The sequence below is a fragment of the Podarcis cretensis genome (genome assembly GCF_951804945.1).
Source record: "Podarcis cretensis genome assembly, chromosome: 2".
Classification (NCBI taxonomy): Eukaryota; Metazoa; Chordata; class Lepidosauria; order Squamata; family Lacertidae; genus Podarcis; species Podarcis cretensis.
The window spans coordinates 83605080-83626072 of record NC_137171.1 but is presented as its reverse complement, the minus strand read 5'-3'; the positions used below and the strand labels follow the sequence as shown (position 1 = coordinate 83626072).

General features: G+C 40.8%; 1 protein-coding gene across 13 annotated transcripts in view; it reads left to right on the top strand.

Annotated features, from left to right (window-relative positions):
• The window catches only part of ERC2 (ELKS/RAB6-interacting/CAST family member 2), a 530269-nt gene that overhangs the window by 254112 nt on the left and 255164 nt on the right, over positions 1 to 20993 (top strand). For all 13 annotated transcript variants that reach the window (XR_013835709.1, XR_013835710.1, XM_079964988.1 and 10 more), the window contains one exon: positions 6631 to 6766. Coding sequence is in view for 11 of the 13 variants with exons in the window: in XM_079964988.1 (XP_079821114.1) it covers positions 6631 to 6766 (136 nt within the window). In the remaining 2 variants the exon portion in view is untranslated. The remainder of the gene's footprint in view (positions 1 to 6630; positions 6767 to 20993) is intronic.

Genomic DNA, 20993 nt, shown 5'->3' with positions numbered 1-20993 from the left:
CCTTCTGTATGATATTATATGAAATGTATGTTGTGAGTGAAAACCTGCAGTTTTGTTACTGTAGGGTGTTATGGATTTGTCTGTGGACTACGAGGAAGACCTGAAGCTCTCATAGTAAAAAAAACCCACCGAAATACAAACCCCTGTCACCAGCTATAATTATGTATCTTAGATTCAGGGAATGTTGCCTTTAAAAAACAAAATAAGAAACTCAACACCACTATTTGTAAACATTGTAAAACAAACAAACATACCAACCAACCAACCAACCAACCAACCAACCAGGCAATATGCACCTTCCATAGTATGCTTTTTTATCTACTTAAAGTGATTAAAGTGACTTAAAGTGATTAAAGATATTTAATGAGGTTGCTTTACTCTGGTTTCCATTTTGTAAAATGCTAAGAGTTGTTAGGTTAATCCAGTGTTACACAGGTGGACTTCCACTAGCACAACAGGACTTCACCTTCTCCCCTGTAGGGCCTCTTGCACCCCCAAAATTTGTTCCAAAGGGTCTCTCGGTCCTTTAGAACAGATGTTGAGGCTGTGTAGGGGAAAAGAGAGGAACCACACCACCTGTAGAAATATCTCCTGCTTGTGCACAGTGTTGGAGCCAATACTTAGTCTTAATTTGCATGCAAAATATATTTTTATACACTTTTCTGTTGTTGATTTATTTTGTGTAAATTGCTGTGGACCAGAGAATACGTAAAACCCATCATGTAGCTCAAACACAATGTTGCATATTTCTGTTATGAAATTGGCAGTGAGATGCATAGATTTCTGGCATACTTCTAGATTTTGGTAACTGGCTCTTGGTCCCACCATAATAATGTTTAATGTGATGAAAAGTATTGGAAGCAAAGTATTCTTTAGGGAGCTATTATAAATTCTGCTTCTTCCTTGTGTAGGAGTCTTGCATATCTGCATTTGGGAGGTGTTTTTTTTTTTTAAGCAAATAATTTTTAACTTTTCAAGATGGATAAATGCTACTTTGACTATGAAATACTACTTATTTTTGGCTGATATCACTTAGCTTTTGGCAAGCATAGTAAGGTACCTAATTAAAGTTGGGAACTTAACGTAGTGGCTTGGATTTCTGTTAACATCAGATGCAAAGCAACGAAGCAGCTAGAAATGAAGAGAAAATTAACATTATCCAAGCGTATAGGGGTCTGTGTTGTACCTCACAGTACCTTCTGATCATTCCAAACTGGATGTGGATACTTTTTAGAAAACATTTGTATTTTAATTCAGGGGACATTGCCCATGCCTCTTAGTGCCAAGGTCAATGAATGTAGAGCACAAGGTCTTGAAACCCCCAGAACAGCTCAGTGTAGATTGAGCATGCTTATGAGTGTGGAATACTGACTGTTGCAGAAAAAATGGGAGGGGAGGGAGATGTAGTGGCTAAAACAGGGGTCAGCAAACTTTTTTAACAGGGGGCTGGTCCCCTGTCCCTCAGACCTTGTGGGGGGCCGGACTATGTTTTGGAAAAAAATAATGAATGAATTCCTATGCCCCACAAATAACCCAGAGATGCATTTTAAGTAAAAGCACACATTCTACTCATGTAAAAACACGCTGATTCCCGGACCGTCCACGGGCTGGATTTAGAAGACAGTTGGGCTGGATCTGACTCCTGGGCCTTAGTTTGCCTACCCATGAGCTAGAATCACAAAGGGATTTCTGAAAGAAGCGAATGTTTAGGCTGCAGGCCTGAATGGATTGGGGCGCATCTGAGTGTGTTTTTATGATGATAATTTAAGCATGTAATGAAAATGAAAATCCCCTCCCCCATTCTAGCTTCTGGTCAGGGCTGTGTCTCTGTGTTTGATTTTTTTTTTTTAAAAAACTCCAGTTTCTAGCCAGCTTCGAAAAATTGTTTTCTTTTAACAACAGCAAGGTAGTAAGTTTTACTGGCTGTTTTTTTTGTGCTTTTACATTTCTACAAAAGCTTTCAGTATGTTGGCAAACTCAGGCCTCCCCCCCCTTTGGTTTATGGTAGACACTGACCTAAGAATATAGCAGTAAGTGATGCTTAGATGAGGTTATTCCACCCATTTGTCCTAGTGTTAACAGAATAACCATACCAACATAACGCATGGCGAAGAGCCTAGCCTACACAGCATCTCTACTTCCCAATTTATTGGCTTATTTGGCTTTATCTTTTCCATGTTTATACTTGTCTGCCTATTTAATCTTTTTATAGTTCTTATCCTTATTTATATACTTTGGCTAATGAATACCATCCTTCCTTTATCTTGACCTACTTTGCATCTTTCATAAATCTGTGATTCAATGAGTGTCTTAAAAATTACTGAAGATGAGCCAGATTCTTGTTGTCATAGCACACTGAAGCTCAGAAGTACAACATTTTTCAACAGTGCTGTATGCCAGTAATATTCTAGCAGGATACATTAAATCTTAACAGTTTGCTCAGAGAGCAGTCACTTTGGGGTTGAGGGTTTCAGAAAAGGAAATTAATGGGGAAATTGCACTGCACAGTTGTTGCTTTTGGTTCATAGTCCTGTTCTCCAGAATGATGCCTTATGATGCTTCTTAGTTCTCTTCCCATTTTAGTAAATACTGCTTTCTTTAAAAAGTATGAAGCTGTTAAGTTCTCACCTTCTACTCTGAATCTCCCCTGGTGAAAACATAGCATTCTTACAGCATTACCTCACCCATATCAAGTTCTCTGATAGCTTAACAAATTGCTGTCCAGGGTATCCTAAAAAAATGTAGGCCTATTGTACTTTCTGGTGGCCTTCCTACTGAACAGCATTTGCATCATGCTAGTTTCCATTTCTATTAAAACAGCATGCTGCCCTTCTGATTAAGAAAACACATCAGGGAATATTCTAAATTATAGCTAATCAAGCTGAATGGGCTAGCAACATGTTCAGCATAAATATTAAGCAAGATCTGCACAATGCCTGCATGTTAACAAAAGAACAGTTATGAAATTGAGTTAAGCTTGGGGAGCATGGTTATCCATTTATTTTCTGTGTTGGCAAATATTTCCATCAATTTATATTATCATGTGTTCATGATGAAGTAGACTTTTGAGTGCTCCCTCATAGGCATAAATTAAGTTATTAAATTTGCTATGTTCCTCAAATAATTAGCTATCTTGGTTATATTGTCTATGATTAAAACACAACAGGTAGTCCTTTAGAAGGCAAATACATAGGGCTGCCATATGTCCAGAATTCCAGAACATAGCCGGTATTCGGCCCTTGCAAATAGCATCTGGGTGGAAAATGCTGAAATGTCCAGGAAAATCAGGACGTATGACAAGAAGTGTAGATTTTGGTGAATTTCATTAAAAATAGCTCGAAAACTCTTTTGTGTCCATATTTTCACTTTTTAAAGATAGGGCGACCGTCAAATACATGGCCATGTTAGTATATGTTGAAGTGCTTATCTCTACTGTAGTTTACAGGGCCAAACTCCAGGTTCAAAGGGATCCTTGGCATTGAGATCTCTAGTGAGCCTCCATCTACATCTGTGTCCCCCATGAGCCATGGTGCTATAGTGATCACCATGATGGTGTTTAGCAGCTATTTAAATTTCCTGCAATGCTCCAGAGCACCTCGGACATGGTGCTACAACCGTGCTGACTGAAACACCAGTCAAGCGGGCCTTAGGGTCAATGGTGGGGCCTGCTGTAGCAATAAAGAATAACAGGTGCTGACAAAAACCTTGGTATTTTGTAATGTGTGCTGAGGACAGAAGTAGATTCTTACAACTACTCACTTCAGCTAATATTCAGCAACCCAGAGTGCTTCACAGTTATTTTGTGAAGAGGTGATGATTAAACTGGGACAATCTGTGCATCGGACTCCATTGTACTGAAGGTCAGGAACTGTGCACACTGCATTTGCAACTCATTATATGGTCTTACTTACCAAACAGGGTTACTTATGCCCCAGGGCATGATCTGAAGGCCACATGAAATGACCACCTTACTGAAGTTTAGGACTCGGTCCCAGACACACTGATCAGATGTTTGTAAGCTGTGGCTGGATGGTTACGTGGGAGCCAGTTGAAGTTAAATCCTTCGAAGACAGAGTTCCTTTGGCTGGGTCGGGACGATATGGGATTGGGGGGGGGCAACTCCCATCTCTTGCGGGGGCGCAATTAGTGCCAGCACCATCCGTTAAGAGTTTGGGTGTAATCTTTGACACCTCCCTTTCCATGGAGGCGCAGATTGCAGCTATAACAAAGGCGGCATTTTTTCATCTCCGCCAAGCTAAGCAGTTGGCTCCTTACCTCTCTCACCCTGACCTAGCCACTGTGATCCACGTGACGGTCAACTCCAGACTGGGTTATTGTAACTCACTCTACATGGGGCTGCCCTTGAGACTGACCCAGAAACTCCAGCGGGTGCAGAATGCCGCGGCGAGACTCCTTACGGGGTCTTCGCTGCGAGATCACATTCATCCGGTGCTATACCAGCTGCACTGGCTCCCGGTGGAGTACAGGATCAGGTTTAAGGTGCTGGTTTTAACCTTTAAAGCCCTATATGGCCTAGGACCCTCGTACCTACGGGACCGCCTCTCCTGGTATGCCCCACAGAGAAACTTACAGTCTTCAAACAAAAACATCTTGAAGGTCCCAGGCCACAGAGAGGTTAGACTGGCCTCAACTAGAGCCAGGGCTTTTTCGGCTGTGGCTCCGATCTGGTGGAACGCTCTGTCACAAGAGACTGGGGCTCTGCGGGACTTGACATCTTTCCGCAGGGCCTGCAAGACAGAGCTGTTCCACCAGGCCTTTGGCCAGGGCACAGCCTGACTCCCTCCTTTGGCAATCTTCACAGAACTCTAGCCCAATGGTTGCCATCAATTTGATTTGAATTAATTTTATAATGAAATGATTTTAGAATGTTGTATTATTTTATTGTTGTTAGCCGCCCTGAGCCCGGCTTCGGCTGGGGAGGGTGGGATATAAATAAAATTTAATAATAATAATAATAATAATAATAATAATAATAATAATAATTTAGAGACACTTGCAGTAAAGAGGAAGGCTTAGAAATGCCAAAGGGGAGAGATTTTAAAAATTATGTAAATGAATGCACAGGAGGAAAATTAACACAAAGTAATTAATCATGATATTATGTGGCCTTTCCTTTGGTCACACTCTTTTTTCTGAATAAAGAAGACTCTAATTCAAATTTTCCTATGGTAAGAAAATATGAATTGCTAGCTCTCATTTTAAGAGCTTGAAAAATAATTGTAGATATGGAGTAGTAACTGGTTTCCTGGTCAGATACTGTGTTTTAATTATATAATCTGAATTGTTACTAGCTTTTACCCTAGAATTTAGGGTAGAGTGCAGATTCCTCATTTGCTTTCATATAACAGTGGTGCCTGGATGACTGTTCTGTGAAACTTTGCCATGTGATAGTGCTTTCCAATGAAAACAATGTTAAGACATAATAAAGCTCCTATTTAGTGGATGTTCATAGAAAAGGTTTTAAGTGCAAATGCTAAGTATCTAGGACCCATTTTGAGATTATGAGAAGATGGATCAGTTGCTACATCAGCTCAATGTGCATTGCAACTTAAGTATTTTCTTATTACAGTGTCTAGTGCAGAAGACACTGGAAAATTTCCAGTGATCATATGGGCATTAGAAAATATCCTTTCAGTTTGCCAAAAAAGGATTAGTGTGTAGATCTCATTTGGAATTTGCACATGACTATTATTATATAGATAAGAAGAAGGAAATTCCTCAGAATCATGAGAAAGTCAAATAAATTAATATCTAAGAACCCAAGCAGGTAGTAACTCTGTCCTAAGATTAGTTTTTCAGACTTTCATGACAATGGCTGGCAGTATAATTTCAAACAATTGCTTTTCTTTGTTGAAGAATATAAGTTTTACAGTTTAAAATTGCAAAGGAACAGCACATTTTATTCTATTAACAGTGTTATTCTGGTAATGTTTGGCATGAATTTGGTTTGTTTTAAATATGTTAGCATTTATCTTCAGAATTGCTTTTTTCATTTAGCAAGAGAAATTTGTCTGTGAAATACATCAGTAAGAGGTTTTAAAAGGGAACAGCAAATTTCATTAACAAGTTCATTCTTCTGAGAACAAGTCTACAGCACAGTTGCCCAGCTCACCCAAAGCACAAAGGCAAATAGAAAAGCTGGTTTGGATTTGCAGCATAGTCCTGAGAACATTATTCCAGTAATGAGATGTCACAGTGTCTGTTTAGGGGGGGAAATGCCCCTGAAGGCAGAGAGATGAGGATGTTTTTGGATTTTTGGAGGGAGGGGAGGGAAAGGCATTGTACAAGCAGTCTCACAGCACCCCTGACTGAAAGAAACAGTGACATGTTTTTGTTTTTAAAAAATCACCTCATGCGTTCTTCTTATATCATACACCTACAGGCATCAATGTAAAGAAACAGAGATACTCGAAAGCTTGTTTTCATCCAGTGTGACATTTCATGTGCAACCTGATTATTTTTTCAGTTATCATCTGTTCAGTATAGTTTATGTGCTAGATAACTCCACCTAATAACAAGCAAATGATGTGTGCCATTATTTATACATTTGCACTGTAAAACTGTCAGTTGGACCTTCAGAATTAACAGGCCTATGCATACAATTCTTAGACATATGAAGGACCAAAACAAGAAGGTGGCAAACCTGAAGCACAATCAACAAATGGAAAAGAAGAAGAATGCCCAGTTGCTAGAAGAAGTTCGTAGACGTGAAGATAATATGACAGACAACTCTCAGCATTTGCAGGTGAGTTGCTTTAATTTGTCTAAATATCCTGGAAATGTTCTGTTGCAAAAAAAAATAAATAAACAAGTAAATGTGCTCCAAACCTGATTTCTGATGGAATACTGAAAGCCCTTTTTCTTAACAAAGGTCTGGAAAGGTGGTGCAGAAAGACAACATGCAATTGACATGTTGCAAAGAAGCACATTATGGTGTAAATCAGGGAAACCTTTCTTATAATGACTAGTGCAGTCTGGATATTTGTAGAATATTTGGGGTATGACCTGCTCACTCAGTTGTGAATGGTACCTTATCTAATTACTTGAGGCAAATCTACTGGTTAGAAATTATGAGAACAAAAAATGAATTTATTTTTTTTTGTTTTGGTGAATATAGTTGTATTCCATTACATATCAAAAAAATGCTGCTATAGCATTCTTAGTAGATAGCAAAACTAACTGCTATAGGCCACTTGCATATTCTGGCTGTCCTTCTGTGCTGCATTCATATTTTCCAAGGGACCTTCCATAAGAACTGAAAGTATTATTTTAATCTGAATACAGAAGAAAAGGGGTAATAGGAATTTTACAAGTGGGGACCAATGAAACATGGTGGGGGAGAGAGAAGGCAGAAGAGATGAAGAAACTCCTTCCCTCAGTATGGCCTCCTTACCTACACTTCAGTGTTGCACAATTCAGCTACGTATATATAAAATATGTGAGGCTGCTGATCACCTGTTTTGCCTCTGCATCTTTTGTTACCTAGTTTTATCTGCTCAGGAGAACAAGCTGTGCCTGTGAATTCGTCCCTCAATTGCAGCTGTTGTGCAAAATAAAGGACAGATCCTTCATCTGTTTCTATCAGTCTAATTAATTTACTTCATGCTGCTGTAACAGCTGCATGATACCAAAGAATGGCCAGGTGGAAATGAGGGCAGTGCCCTTGTACCTTTATAGGTTGTGTAAATGAGGAGGCTTTTCCCAGTGCAGGTTGTCATGTGAGGGAGAGAAAAGACATGCATCTGTCATTAAGTGAGCATTCATTCAGGCCTTAGCTCGGCATGGGTGTTCTGCAAAGATGGGAGGACGATGAAGACACAGTTTGAAACAGACAAGTTTAAGTTCCAGAGAAGGCAGATCAGGAGTCAGGAAGCTAGTTAGAACAAGGCAGAATTTTGAGTTGCTGAGGAGCAAAGAGATGAGCCAGAAATAGGATTATATTTAAAAGTCAGAGAGAGGTCACAATCCAAGACAGGAGTCAGGAAAGGGGAGCAAGAGTGTAAGCAGAGTGTTTACTCGTAAGATGAATTGCTCAGACTAAGAAGAAGCTCTGGTGAGGATGCGCCCCTTTCATTCTTCCTGCTTCTTCAGTTTTCCTTCCTGTGCAAATAAGATTTGAGGGAGCCGTATGCAAAAAGTTTCACCTACACTCATAAGTCTGTATTCACCTCACAATTAACAGAAGTTAATGAGTAGAAGTGGCAAGCTTTAACAGGGCCATTCTGTCACAGAAAGAGGAATAACTGTGGTCTTGTCATCTTGTTGCTATGTTGGATGAAAATTTTATTGTATAAAGTTCTGCTCAGCCTATAAATCTTGGAAAGCTATAGATTTAGTCTAGAGCACTGCATTTTGGTTAAATTGAGATGGCGGTCAGTAACAGCAGATGGGAACTGAGTGGTGCTCCCATTCAAAAGTGGCACCGGCACCCATCCACAGCTAAAATGCCACCTGCGAATGGTGGCATGGCTGAGTCTGACTGGTGAAGGGCCCTTCTTAGCCCCTGAGGCTCTCAGCCAATGCTTGACTCTTGGCAACATACTTCTGTAGAACCTTGCATTATCAGGGCTGTACATCACATTGGGAGACCAAACACATAAAGCAGGCTCCCTGGTTCCAGGCCACCAACGTGTGAACAGTGTGGGATGGGTCTGGCAGGAGAAGTGAGAGAAGGCTTGGGCTTTTCCTCACACAATGGAGAATGTTTGAGTATGAACATCCAAAGAGGCCTTTAGTCATAGTATAGTGATGGCAGTGGAAAGCTGTCGTGTGGAGTCGTTCAGATGTGATTACTCCTTATAAAATGTGTGCTCTAGTATTTAAAGTATTATGTGCAACTCTGATTTATCACTACCACTAAACATTAGATTTAGTATTACAGCGATCACACAACAGCATTCTTTGTGAATGGCTGATTTTTACACTCAGTATAAATTTCTTAAATCTGAAACACTTTCCTAGTCTTTAGCAAACTCTTTTTGGAAAAGCAACCTCATTTTGAATAAAAAAAAGACAAGAGTTGTCATTTTTGGCTTGTATTCTCTCTGTCTCTCTCTCTTACCCCCCATCGCCTTTTCTTGAGTCTGTGAAATTAATGAACTAATATATGAAGAAATGTAAGAGCCAATATTTTATGCTTGTTTTCTTTTTAATTCATTGCCTAAAAACAGAATTTTATCTTACGTGCATCCATTTTCAACTGGTAGGTTTCCTGGGGATAATAAAGTTTCTTCTTTTCAAGTGGTTATGTGTGCTCAGTGTATTAAACATTAATATCTTTACAAAGCAAACGGTGTGAAACAAAAAACAAAGAGAGGCCAGCAGAGAATATCATGCAACTATGTGAGTTTTGGAGATTTGTTCATGGGTACTTCTCTTGCCATTTTTCTGCTTCTCTAATTATAGATGGATTTTGCCAGGATAGGAAGTGTAACTAATAAGTTCAACCTCAAAAATGTCCACCTTTCAGCAAAATGTATAGTGTGTTATTAATTTCACACACTTCAGTGAGATCTCTCTCTCTCTCTCTCTCTTTTTGCCAGTAGATGCATTCTAATGTTAGTCATCTCCATGTGGTTAAGCATTTAGTGTAGCTTTATATCTTTTCTTTGTAAGAATAAGAACAAGAATAATGTATGAATTAGCCTTAACATATTCATTCTTATTGCATTCTGTTCTCAAGTTTTATTGCTCTGAAGTTTTATTTAGAGAAGCAAACTGATTTAGCAAAAGATTTAAAAACGTATTAGCATAATTGCAAACTTAGACAGTAAGAACTAGTTTGTTTTGAGACTGCTAAATTGGATAACCTACATATGTGAGGCTATCTGAGTTGAATATTAATTTCTGACTTTTACTATGGGTGGTCATTACCTGGCCAGCAGAGGTTCCATTAAGCTTGGGATACAGTCCATTTGCAACAAACCTCTGCCAATATTTTATGGAAGTGACAGATTTCAGTGATTTCAGAGAAAGAGTGATGTCAGTGGTGTAGCATGGGTTGTCAGCACCCGGGGCAAGGCAAGTACTGTATTTTTCATCCCATAGGACGCTCCGTCCCATAGGACGCACCTATTTTTTTTAGGGGGAAATAAAGGAATTCCCCCCTTTATTTCCCCCCCAAAACCAGGTCGGGGAAACCGAACCAGGTCGAGGAACAGCGGGATGGCGGCGCTGCGCCTCCTTGCTGTCCCCCGAGCTTGTGGGGCTGGCCGATGTCTGTCCGGCGGGCGGGGCGCTCTGCTTCAGGGCACCCCTCGTGCTGGGCGGCAGGCTGCTATCCGCAGTGTGGGGAGCCCTGCGGGGAACTCCCGCAGGGCTGCCTAGGCTGCGGATGTGTTCCCGAAGCGGCGGGCGTTGTGCTTTCAGCGCTCCCGGCGCTCCAGGAAGCAGGCTGCTATCTGCAGCCTAGACAGCCCTGTGGGAACTCCCACAGGGCTGCCTAGGCTGTGGATGTGTTCCTGAAGCCTGGAGAGCGAGAGGCGTTGGTGCGCACCGACCCCTCTCGCTCTCCAAGCTTCAGCGAAAGCCTGCATTCGCCCCATAGGACGCACCCAGATTTCCCCTTCATTTTTGGAGGGGGAAAAGTGTGTACTATAGGGCGAAAAATACGGTAATTTGTGCCCCCTAACCCATGGATTTGCGCCCCCTAACCCTAACCCCCAGATGTTGCGCCCGGTGCGGCCGGCCCCCCCTGCACTCCCCACGCTACGCCACTGACTACAGTACTGAGAATTTACCCTAGGAACGTAAGTTCATGAGTTTTGTGGATCAGTGGCATATTTTGGGATTTGATGCGTATTTAGATTTGAACAGTTCAGGTGTGATTGAATCTTCAAAAGTTGAAATTCTTTTTGTATGAATTCAGGCATGGCAACCAACCTCCTGCTACTAATATATTTAAATTATTTTTTGTTGGTGGTATTCATGTTTTCAGCAATCTGCTCCTCAGATCAAAGATAAGCCTACTTGCTCTTTGATAGTAAAAGGCAGCAGCAAAAACTTATCTCTTATATTAATGCTGTGGACAGAGCAGGAAAAAGCTTTTTCTGCACCCTGGCATTTAAAAAGCAGACAGAAACTTATGTCTGATCTTAGTGTTGTGGGACCACAATAGGAAAATCAGGGTAAAGCCTTTCTTGCCACTTTTTGATATCAAAGTCCATGTAAGAGAAATGCTGCCTGCTCTTTGAAAGTTTTCATAATGAGTTTGATAATTGTCTATCAAAGAGCAGGCAAAGGATTATTTCCAATCTCAGTGCTGAACACCACATGGCTAGAATCTTATGAAAGATTATTCCTGATATAATCTGGTCATGTAATTCTGGTCCTGATTACGAGTGAATATATGGACAGCTGCAATTTCCACACTCATTTCTGTTCCCATCAGAATTCTCCAACATCCATAACCTGCTATTGCAAGTCTTCTAGTGGTGAAGGGGGCATTTTGTGCACTGTTTGATTTATATATTCATTAAAATTATGTCCTACGGGGCCTATGCTTATAATTTGCATTTCTGTTGAAATACAGTTCATTCGTTTCTGGAGAAAACACCAACAACAACCCATAGCAAAATCGGGCAGTTTACAAGCATTATTTAAACAACCTCCATTGTGATATTGCAGAGTAGAAGCTATTTCACAAGTGCCCAAACTCTTCCAGCAAGTTGTTTTTTTTGTCATGACTGTTTAGATCACGCAAGTTCCAGGAAAAGCCCCCTGAGGCAAAATGGAAGTGGCCAAGAGTCAGTAGAACAGTCATGAAGCAGACTGCTGGGGAGCAGCTTCAGGAAATGAGCAGGGATAGTTTCTTGGCCAGAAACAGGATCTACTGGACCATGGACAGCTCCTGTGTCCCAGAGCTGCAGAGCACAACTCACTTCTAAAAATAAAGATGTAGGGTATGAAGTTCAACTCCGTCGCTGGAGTGTCTCTACAAATGCTCAAGTGTTGGCGAACCAGGAGAAAGAGAGTTTTGGAGACAGAGAGCAATCATCAATAATACTGTTTGTTGTTACATATTCCTGGTTGGACTACAACTCCCATCTGCCCCAGCCCCATCACTCCACACAAGGGAGCTGTAGCCCAACAATATCATGAAGGCTGCAGATTCCCTCATCCTTCCAAAGAGTGCTCTGCGAAACTAGAGAGATTGTGGAAAAGGCACACTCAAGGATACGCAGGCTATGTTAAGAAAGAGCTATGACATTTTACATTTTATGATTCCTAACCATTGAGGAAAATAGGTCTTCACAATTTGCTAAGCAGCACTGACCTCCATTCAGGGCCAGATTTAGGTTTGATGAGGCCCTAAGCTACTGAAGGTAATGGGGCCCTTTATATGTCCAGCTGTCCTTTGTCAACAACAAATTTTCACTTTTTTTGTGTTGAATATACGCTATATGGTAATTTATGGACCTAATAAGTATCTAAAGCCATTTACACATAACAAATAGGAGCCTACACAACACAAAACACTGTTGCTGTATGTAGGTTTTATTTTATTTGTTTTTTTATCTTATATTTTAGAAATGTACATCCAGGTTTTTTCCGCTTTAAATTTTGGGGGGGCCTACAAGAGAGTGGGGCCCTAAGCTACAGCTTGTTTAGCTTATACGTAAATCCGGCACTGCCTCCATTTAGGAATTATACCTCTGTATCTTTTCTTAAATGCTAGGCTGGATATTTTTAAACATGTGTATGAATAGACACTGTAAGAATTATGGTTCTTAGGAAAAACCTGCAACAAAACCCACAGGAATTTTTCGTAAGATACACCTTTCTTCCCTCCCCTCCCCTCAATGTTTATGTAATAACTCACACATGTGGGACTCTTGTAATCTCTAGGGGGCAATCACATTCAACATGCATCAAAAGAAGTAGTTCAGTTAAACCAACTCTCCCTATCCAGCAATAATTACCACAGGTTTACACTGAGATATAGTTGCAAAAGGTTAGTGAGCAGGGCATCTGCAAATCAAGTCGCATGTCAACTCTACATCAATAACCTCATATAATAATCTTATAATAAGATGTTAGCATTTCAGCACATCACAGCCTAATGTAAAAAGCTAAAAGAAGTTCATTTCTCTACTGTTCGGTTTGATTTATAGCTTATCTAATATCTTACTAGTTATAAATTTAAACACCCAAGATTATATAAATAATAATCAGTGTCAAAGGCAATAATTTAGACAGAAATTTAGCACTCTTAAAAATAGCAATCAATCACTTGTGTCTTATAAAGAAGTGGATCTCAGTCCATTCTAGATAAATGTATTTTATATGCTAAGGTTTACTGTTTATAGAGCTTACAGCTAATTTATATGGTTTTCATGGATTAATTTCAAAATTTCAAATTTCACAGTTTTCAGTAAAGTTGTACACTTTAATGGAAAGGATTTCCTGTAGGAGTTTTGTTTTTCTTTTTTGCAAACTCTATGTATGATGGGATATATATTTCCATCTGTACATCATATTTTGCCACTCTTTTCCCAAAACAGCTAGCATCATGTTAATTGTAATAAAATCAGCAAACTGAACCATATAAAAGTATGAGATTAAAATTATTTTTTTCAAAGAAAATTCCAAAGACTTTTTTAAAGCAACCAAAATCTGTAACTCAAATAATGAAACAAACTGAATATTGCCATCAATTAATCCCATTTCATTAGAACTAATGATTCCTTTCAAGTCCTCATCAAAATCCCAAAAGCATAATTATTTTGACAGAGACTAGCAGAATAGACATTTTAAAACTTACTGTGATTTTTGTCACTTCCTCATAAATACGATTCACTCTCTTGTAGTCTAAAATGGTACCCTTGGAGGGATCCAGGCCTCTTATACTTCCATTAATATATTACAGTTTTATTCTTCTAAGAAGTGAGGTAAGCTTTGACCTTTTAATGCAGTATCAAATCATTAAAATAGATGTAAGGGAAAATCACAGTCCATCTAGCCCCCAACCAATTATTCTATGCTTGTAAACTGGCAAATGGTTATCTACTAACACATTGCTTTATAAATGATCTTATTATCGTTAGATAAATTGTACTTGTTAATGTGTTTTATCTCAGCTCCTTCGTCTTGAATCTTTTGCATGGCCCCATGAGGCTCAGCCATTCCAGGGAGACTACAGGGTATGTTTTAAAAAGCAATCTGCCATTGCCTGTTGGGCAGTTCCCACAGCACAGCAGCGCTCCCTTTCTGAATGTTTATTTATGTTTTTATTTTACAGTATTACATTCAATTACACATATTGTCATTCATTTTATCACACATTCCACGTTATCCATTATACAATCTATATGTACCTACTTGTTAGTGTCAGATGCTGTTGGTGATTGCTCATGAGTAACCAGTCAGGACTCCGACCTGTCTTTTACAGGTTTTATTGTGCAAACTATTTACAGTGCAGATCAACAAGTTCATATCCGTCTCAGTTACTTGCCGAATCCAGGAGTGGCCCCTTCCGGCTTCTCCCCCAGCATAAGAACTTCGGTACCCCAAGCCTCCGCCTCCCCTCTTTGCGTTTCACCCCTCTGTGCAAGCTGGGTGACGGAAGGGGCGTGTGTCCCTCCTGCCCAGCCTGGCTAGGTGAGGCGCTGGGGCTCTCAGCAGCATCCTCGAGCCCTTTCCTCACTTGGCTGCCCCTTCTCTCTCTTCTCCACTGGAGGTTTGGCTTTCCCACCGCTGGAAGAGGAACTGCTTCTCAGGAGCTTCGGAGGCTCTCTGTATTCCAACAGCCCCCCTGCCTCCCTCCCCTGTTCCGATGGCAGTCCCCTGACAGTTAGTACAGTGGTACCTCGGGTTACATACGCTTCAGATTACAGATTCCGCTAACCCAGAAATAGTACCTTGGGTTAAGAACTTTGCTTCAGGATGAGAACAGAAATCGTGCTCCAGCGGCACGGCGGCAGCAGGAGGCCCCATTAGCTAAAGTGGTGCTTCAGGTTAAGAACAGTTTTAGGTTAAGAACGGACCTCCAGAATGAATTAAGTACTTAACCCGAGGTACCACTGTCGATATACTTTACGTATTCCTCATTGTCAATTTCCCCATAATATAACTTTAACTTTATGAACTTCAGTCAATACATATCAATAATTTGATTTTAGAACCGTGTTTTGCCATGTATTCTTCCACACATTCCCATTCTTTCCTTAGTTTCTGGTTTGATTGGAATCTAACAGCTGCTGTCATCTTAGCCAGCTATAAAAATTCACAAAGCTTGTTTTGCCACTCCACTATTGAGGGGACAGTGTCCCCTTTCCAGCTCTCCCTTTCTCTCCTTGTAGATGTAGTTTAACCTTAGCTGGTTGCTACTGGACCAAGTAAGTATTTTTTTCTCTCTCCCTCTTCCTTCCCTCCCTCACTAAAAGCAAGTGGTATTCTCTCCCCCCCCCCATATTACAGAGTTTATCCAGCCCATAATTAATCATGCAGTATCTGTATGTTTATATGTGTTTTGACCCTACAGCCTGCTGGTACATGTATTTCACCCTCACAGGACTAGGTCAAATTTTGTCAGCAAAACTACTGGTGATGCATAACCCATAAAATATTTTTATGACCCAATGGATCACATAATTCAATGGCATAGCAGCAGATTTTGCATAGATAATCCCGCCAGCTCAGTCCCCTGACTCAGTTAGCAGGTCTAGGAAGGCATTTGGGCTGAGCCCTGGGAAAGCCAGTGTTAATCAGGGTAGGCTATGTAGGCTATGTCTACTAGGCTATGTAGACAAGGAGTCTGACTCGGCAAGATCTTTTTGTCCTAGCAGGGCTTTTACAGAGTGGAGTCATGCTTTCATACGCAATTGATGATGATAGCAAATGTGACAGAGATAATTGTCAGTACTTGCACCTTAGCACAGCTTGTGATTTAAAACATTACAGGGAAAGCTCAGGCAGATACTTGTTTTTAATACTTCCAGCATAGCTTCAGCTAATAAAAGGTATACCTCAAAATCACAGTTATGCAGGTGGCAGCAAAGGTCTAAAAGGAAACATTTGAAACATAGCATATCAGCTTACCACATGGAATCCCCCCTCCCCCCACCAAGGTTAAGAGGGTTCTCCTGACCCCTCCCCCACTCCAGAGCCAATTTGGGGGGATGCGGGAGGAAGAGACAGGGGGAAGCCCCGTTACACAAGTAGAAGCCCTTGCGCCAGGCTGCCACTGACGGGGTTCATTAAGCAAACCCCACCCAGAATGTTTTATAAGACCCACTTTTATTACACCAGACAATAAAGCACCTCACTAATGAGCAGATGCTGACAGATGCCTTCTGTATCACTGGCTGAGGCTCTCTTTGTTTTGTCTCCAGGGAAAGATCTACAGTAGCAGCCTTGAGCTAGTAGATAAGTTTCCTGGTATTGCCTAGGATGGCAGGAGAAAGGAATGCTGGAGATACTGAAATAAACCACAAATATGAAAGCGATTTTGTTCTCCTTGGGAACACAGAGTAGTTGTAATTTTAGGATACAATGTGTAAGATGGAAAATTAGCAGTTTTTGTTCGGTGGCTGTTCAGTGCAGGATTAAACAATAAGGTTAACACAATCTCTGTTATGGTTGACAAGTTTACAAATGACACCCAATTGTTCATGGGATTGTACAGAGCTCCAAGGGATCTCTTCAAACTAAGTAAATGGGCAGCAGAATGGCAAATGCAATTCAGTGTAAGCAAGTATAAAGTGATGCAACTGGGGTAATTTTTTTCCTTCATCTCACATATATGTGCTAAAGGGGTCTGAAGTGGCAGTGACTGATCAGAAATGAGACCTTGGGGCCATAGTGGATAATTTGATGAAGATGTTGACCTATGTACCACAGCTGTAAAAAATAATAATCAGATTACATGTTTAGGATCAGTAAGAAAAGGATTAAAAATTAAACTGCCAGTATTATAATGCAATGTTACAAATCTATGATGCAGCCGCACTTGGAACTTTATGTACAGATCTGGCCACCTCACCGTAGAAAAGATATAGCTGAAAAAGTGATCAAGGAGCTGGAGTGACTCCCTTATCTGGAGATGGATTGAACCTGGGGCATTCTGCATGCATAGCAAGCACCTAATACTGAGCTACAGTCCTACCCAGCTTTCTTCTCCTCGTTTATATTTGTTGTTGTTTAGTCATTTAGTCGTGTCCGACTCTTCGTGACCCCATGGACCAGAGAACGCCAGGCACCTCTGTCCTCCACTGCCTCCCGCAGTTTGGTCAAACTCATGCTGGTAGCTTCGAGAACACTGTCCAACCATCTCGTCCTCTGTCGTCCCCTTCTTCTTGTGCCCTCAATCTTTCCCAACATCAGGGTCTTTTCCAGGGAGTCTTCTCTTCTCATGAGGTGGCCAAAGTATTGGAGCCTCAGCTTCACGATCTGTCCTTCCAGTGAGCACTCAGGGCTGATTTCCTTCAGAATGGATACGTTTGATCTTCTTGCAGTCCATGAGACTCTCAAGAGTCTCCTCCAGCACCATAATTCAAAGCATCAATTCTTCGGCAATCAGCCTTCTTGATGGTCCAGCTCTCACTTCCATACATCACTACTGGGAAAACCATGGCTTTAACTATACGGACCTTTGTTGGCAAATGTTTATATAGTCTTGTCCAATTAAATGAAATCATGAGGCTTCCTGCCCAGGGGCTGCAAGAGGGATTCTAGCTGGGTGGAACATTTTACATATTACATGTTGTAGGTCCCTGGTTCAACCCCAATCTAGGAAAGGGGAGGAGCGAGGTGGCAGCAAGGATGGGCTGTGTGTTTGCACAGCTCTGACCTCACTTTGCCCACCCCCTTTTCAAAAGCAGCAGCAACACTGCTGTCAAGAAGCTATTGCTGTGGCTTCACCCACCAGGCGAGCCATTCCTGAGGGCTGTTTTGTGCAGAGGGCTTCTTTTCTGTGCAAAGTGCTATTTCTCTTCAATTCCCTTCATGAGAGTTCCTGTTTGCCAGCTCTGAGTGTATGAAAAGAGACTAGAGAGAGATAGCCCTATCCTGTGCATCTTGACATTTGGGTTATTGTGTTGCTGTGTAGGGTTCATATTCTGTTTGCGATGTGCCTTTATTGGTGCTGAGTTACACCATGTTGTATGCTCTGTTGTGATGATGCTGTGGGGTGTATATTGGTATTGGGATAGTGATCCCCCCATCTTCTGATGTCAATGGGAGAGGAGTTTCCTGTGCTGTTGGTAGGAAAGTGACCATGGTTTGAATGGATGTAGGCTCTTCTCTAAATGTACTTCTCCCTTGTGTCACATGAGAACAAGATCAGGCCACTGGCCCTTCTAGTCCAGCATCCTGTTCTCACAGTGGGAAACCAGATGCCTGTGGGAAACCCGCAAGCAGGATTCAAGAAGATGAAGGAGAAGAAGAGTTTGGACTTGATATCCCCCCTTTCACTCCCCTTCAGGAGTCTCAAAGCGGCTAACATTCTCCTTTCCCTTCCTCCCCCACAACAAACACTCTGTGAGGTGAGTGGGGCTGAGAGACTTCAAAGAAGTGTGACTAGCCCAAGGTCACCCAGCAGCTGCGTGTGGAGGAGTGGGGAAGCGAACCCCGTTCACCAGATTATGAGTCCACCGCTCTTAACCACTACACCACACTGGCTTCAAGCACTCTCTCCTCCTGTGGTTCCCATAAAATGGCATTCAGAAGCATTGCTGCCTCCAACTGTGCAGGCAGAGCAGATCCATCATGGCTTGTAGCATTCCTTAGCCCACAACCTCGTCCTGTTCCAGCCATTCTACCAATAGAGCTGTCTTGGTGGTTCATCTGACATCCTGGTGGCACAGCAGGGTTTCTGCAACATTCTAAAGCCCCTCAGCAGAACGCCAGTGTAGGATAGTGCCCTTAAGGTTGTTGAAAATCCTTCCATTGTCAAAATCCAGCTATAGGTGCAGGTTTATCCTCTCTGTAACCAGGCAGTTGTAGTACACCGTGTTGATTTTGGTGCACTAAATTACTGGTGTGCTGTCAAAGCCAATTAGACATGCTGAAAACGAAGCACACGGCTTCTCTATGTCATTATGCTAGATTTGTTTTGTTTTGGTAACACATTTTGTGAAAGAAGCCTGGTGAAAAACTAGAAAGCCACAATTTCTAAAAAGCTCAGACGGTGAAAAATATAATTGAACATCTGAATGGCCATAAGGTTTCAGTGTTTTGATTTTTTAAAAGTGAAATGCTCCTCTCTTGATCTGATTTAATTATTGGTTTATGCATTTAATCACTTTTCAGGGATTTTTACTCTTGCTCAGGTTTGAGGATTAAAGTTCTAACTACACTGTGGTTTAGTGTAGAAATCTACACTTTCTGACTGTGTGTTAAGCCTGGAAACATCTGACTTCTAACCCAAGTAGAAAAGTTATAAGGGGCAGGGGGGACTATTTGGCAAAAGTTTGGTGGTTTCAGTGAATGAGTTGTTCCTTAAATTAAAGGCTGTCCATTTAACAGTAATCAAATCACAGTCAGATTTCAACAATAGCCTTTAATATTTTCATATCAAAGAAAACTGGTGTTGATTAAAGTCTGAGGGGAAAGGAGAAATCAGTCATTCACCTCAATGTCTTTTCTAGTAAATTATAGCTTGATAAAGATAATTTATAAGATTATTTTATCATGGAATCTTTTGGATATTTATCTGTTTATAACAATATTTTGCATATTTTGAAAGAAGGTAATAGAAAATAGAAAATAGATGAACTGAAGCAGAGATGTGATTTGAAAGTGTTGGTAAGAATGTTAGCAGCCTTTCATGAGGCATACAAATTGCCCCATTTTTTCTGTATCCAAATGTCTTGTACAAGAAGATGGGCTACATCACTGGCACTTTGATTAAGTTAATATTCACCATGTCTCTTTGACTTAGAAAGGCAAAGCTTTATAAAAAAATCTTCCTGGACACAAGTTTGTTGGATTCTATCTTTTGTGCCACAATTAGTGAAATTAACTACAGCTATTTCTCTTAATAACAAAATAATATGAAATATGGGTCTGTAGAGAAAAAAATGTCTCTCATTGAAGTACTGGAATCCAGCCTTAAGGCAAAATTACCCCTCTCTGGAATACTTGGTATCAGTAATTCAGAAAGCGGTAAGAGGTGACATGATAGAAGTTTATAAAATCAGGCATGGCATGGGGAAAGTGGTTACAGAGAAATTCTTCTCCCTCTTTACTAACACTAGAACACATGGACATCCCATGAAGCTGAAGATTCAGGGCAGAGCAAAGACATGACTTCTTTGCACAGGCCAATCTGCTGTTCTTCCATTTTTAAATTTTATTTCTGGACTCCTACAGCCAGAATTTCATATGCAGTTTTCTATAACTTTCTCTTTGTCCATGCATTTGTTTTCTGCCAAAGTTAAGGATATGATGAAACACAGCACATAAAGGAACTTGCATTTGACCCTGCTAGCTTGACATGAGCTTTGCCCTTCTTCACCTTGCTTCCCAACATTTTGTTTAACATGCAAATATGAAAGGAATGAAACACACATGAGATTCTTACTGCTTATTATGGTAATGAATGCCCGATCTCAGTGACTGCACTGTCTTTACACTGAGATCACCAGAATGGAAAGTTAAGTACCTCATTGGCTTTGAACTTGTCTCTTCTGGGGAAAAGTGATGCAATTTCAAGTGAAAAGCGAATATGACTAGAACTTTAGCAAACCGTGATAAATGAAGTTCAAGCCAGATATACCAATCAGCTTATGAGTCATCTTGGAAAGGCTGGCTTGATTTATAGTTACAAAAGGAACTCCTGAGTTTTGCATAGTTTGACCCTGATTCTGGAAAAACAGTTTTGGTTTTGGCGAAGTTTCAGTTTGAACTTTGGTTTTGTTTGAGCTGAAAAGTCAAAGCAACATTTGGGAAGGAAACTAAAGCCAAAGAAAAGATTTGGATGAAGATGCAAGCTGTAACAGCCAAGACCTGGTTTTGGTTTTTTTAATAAAAAA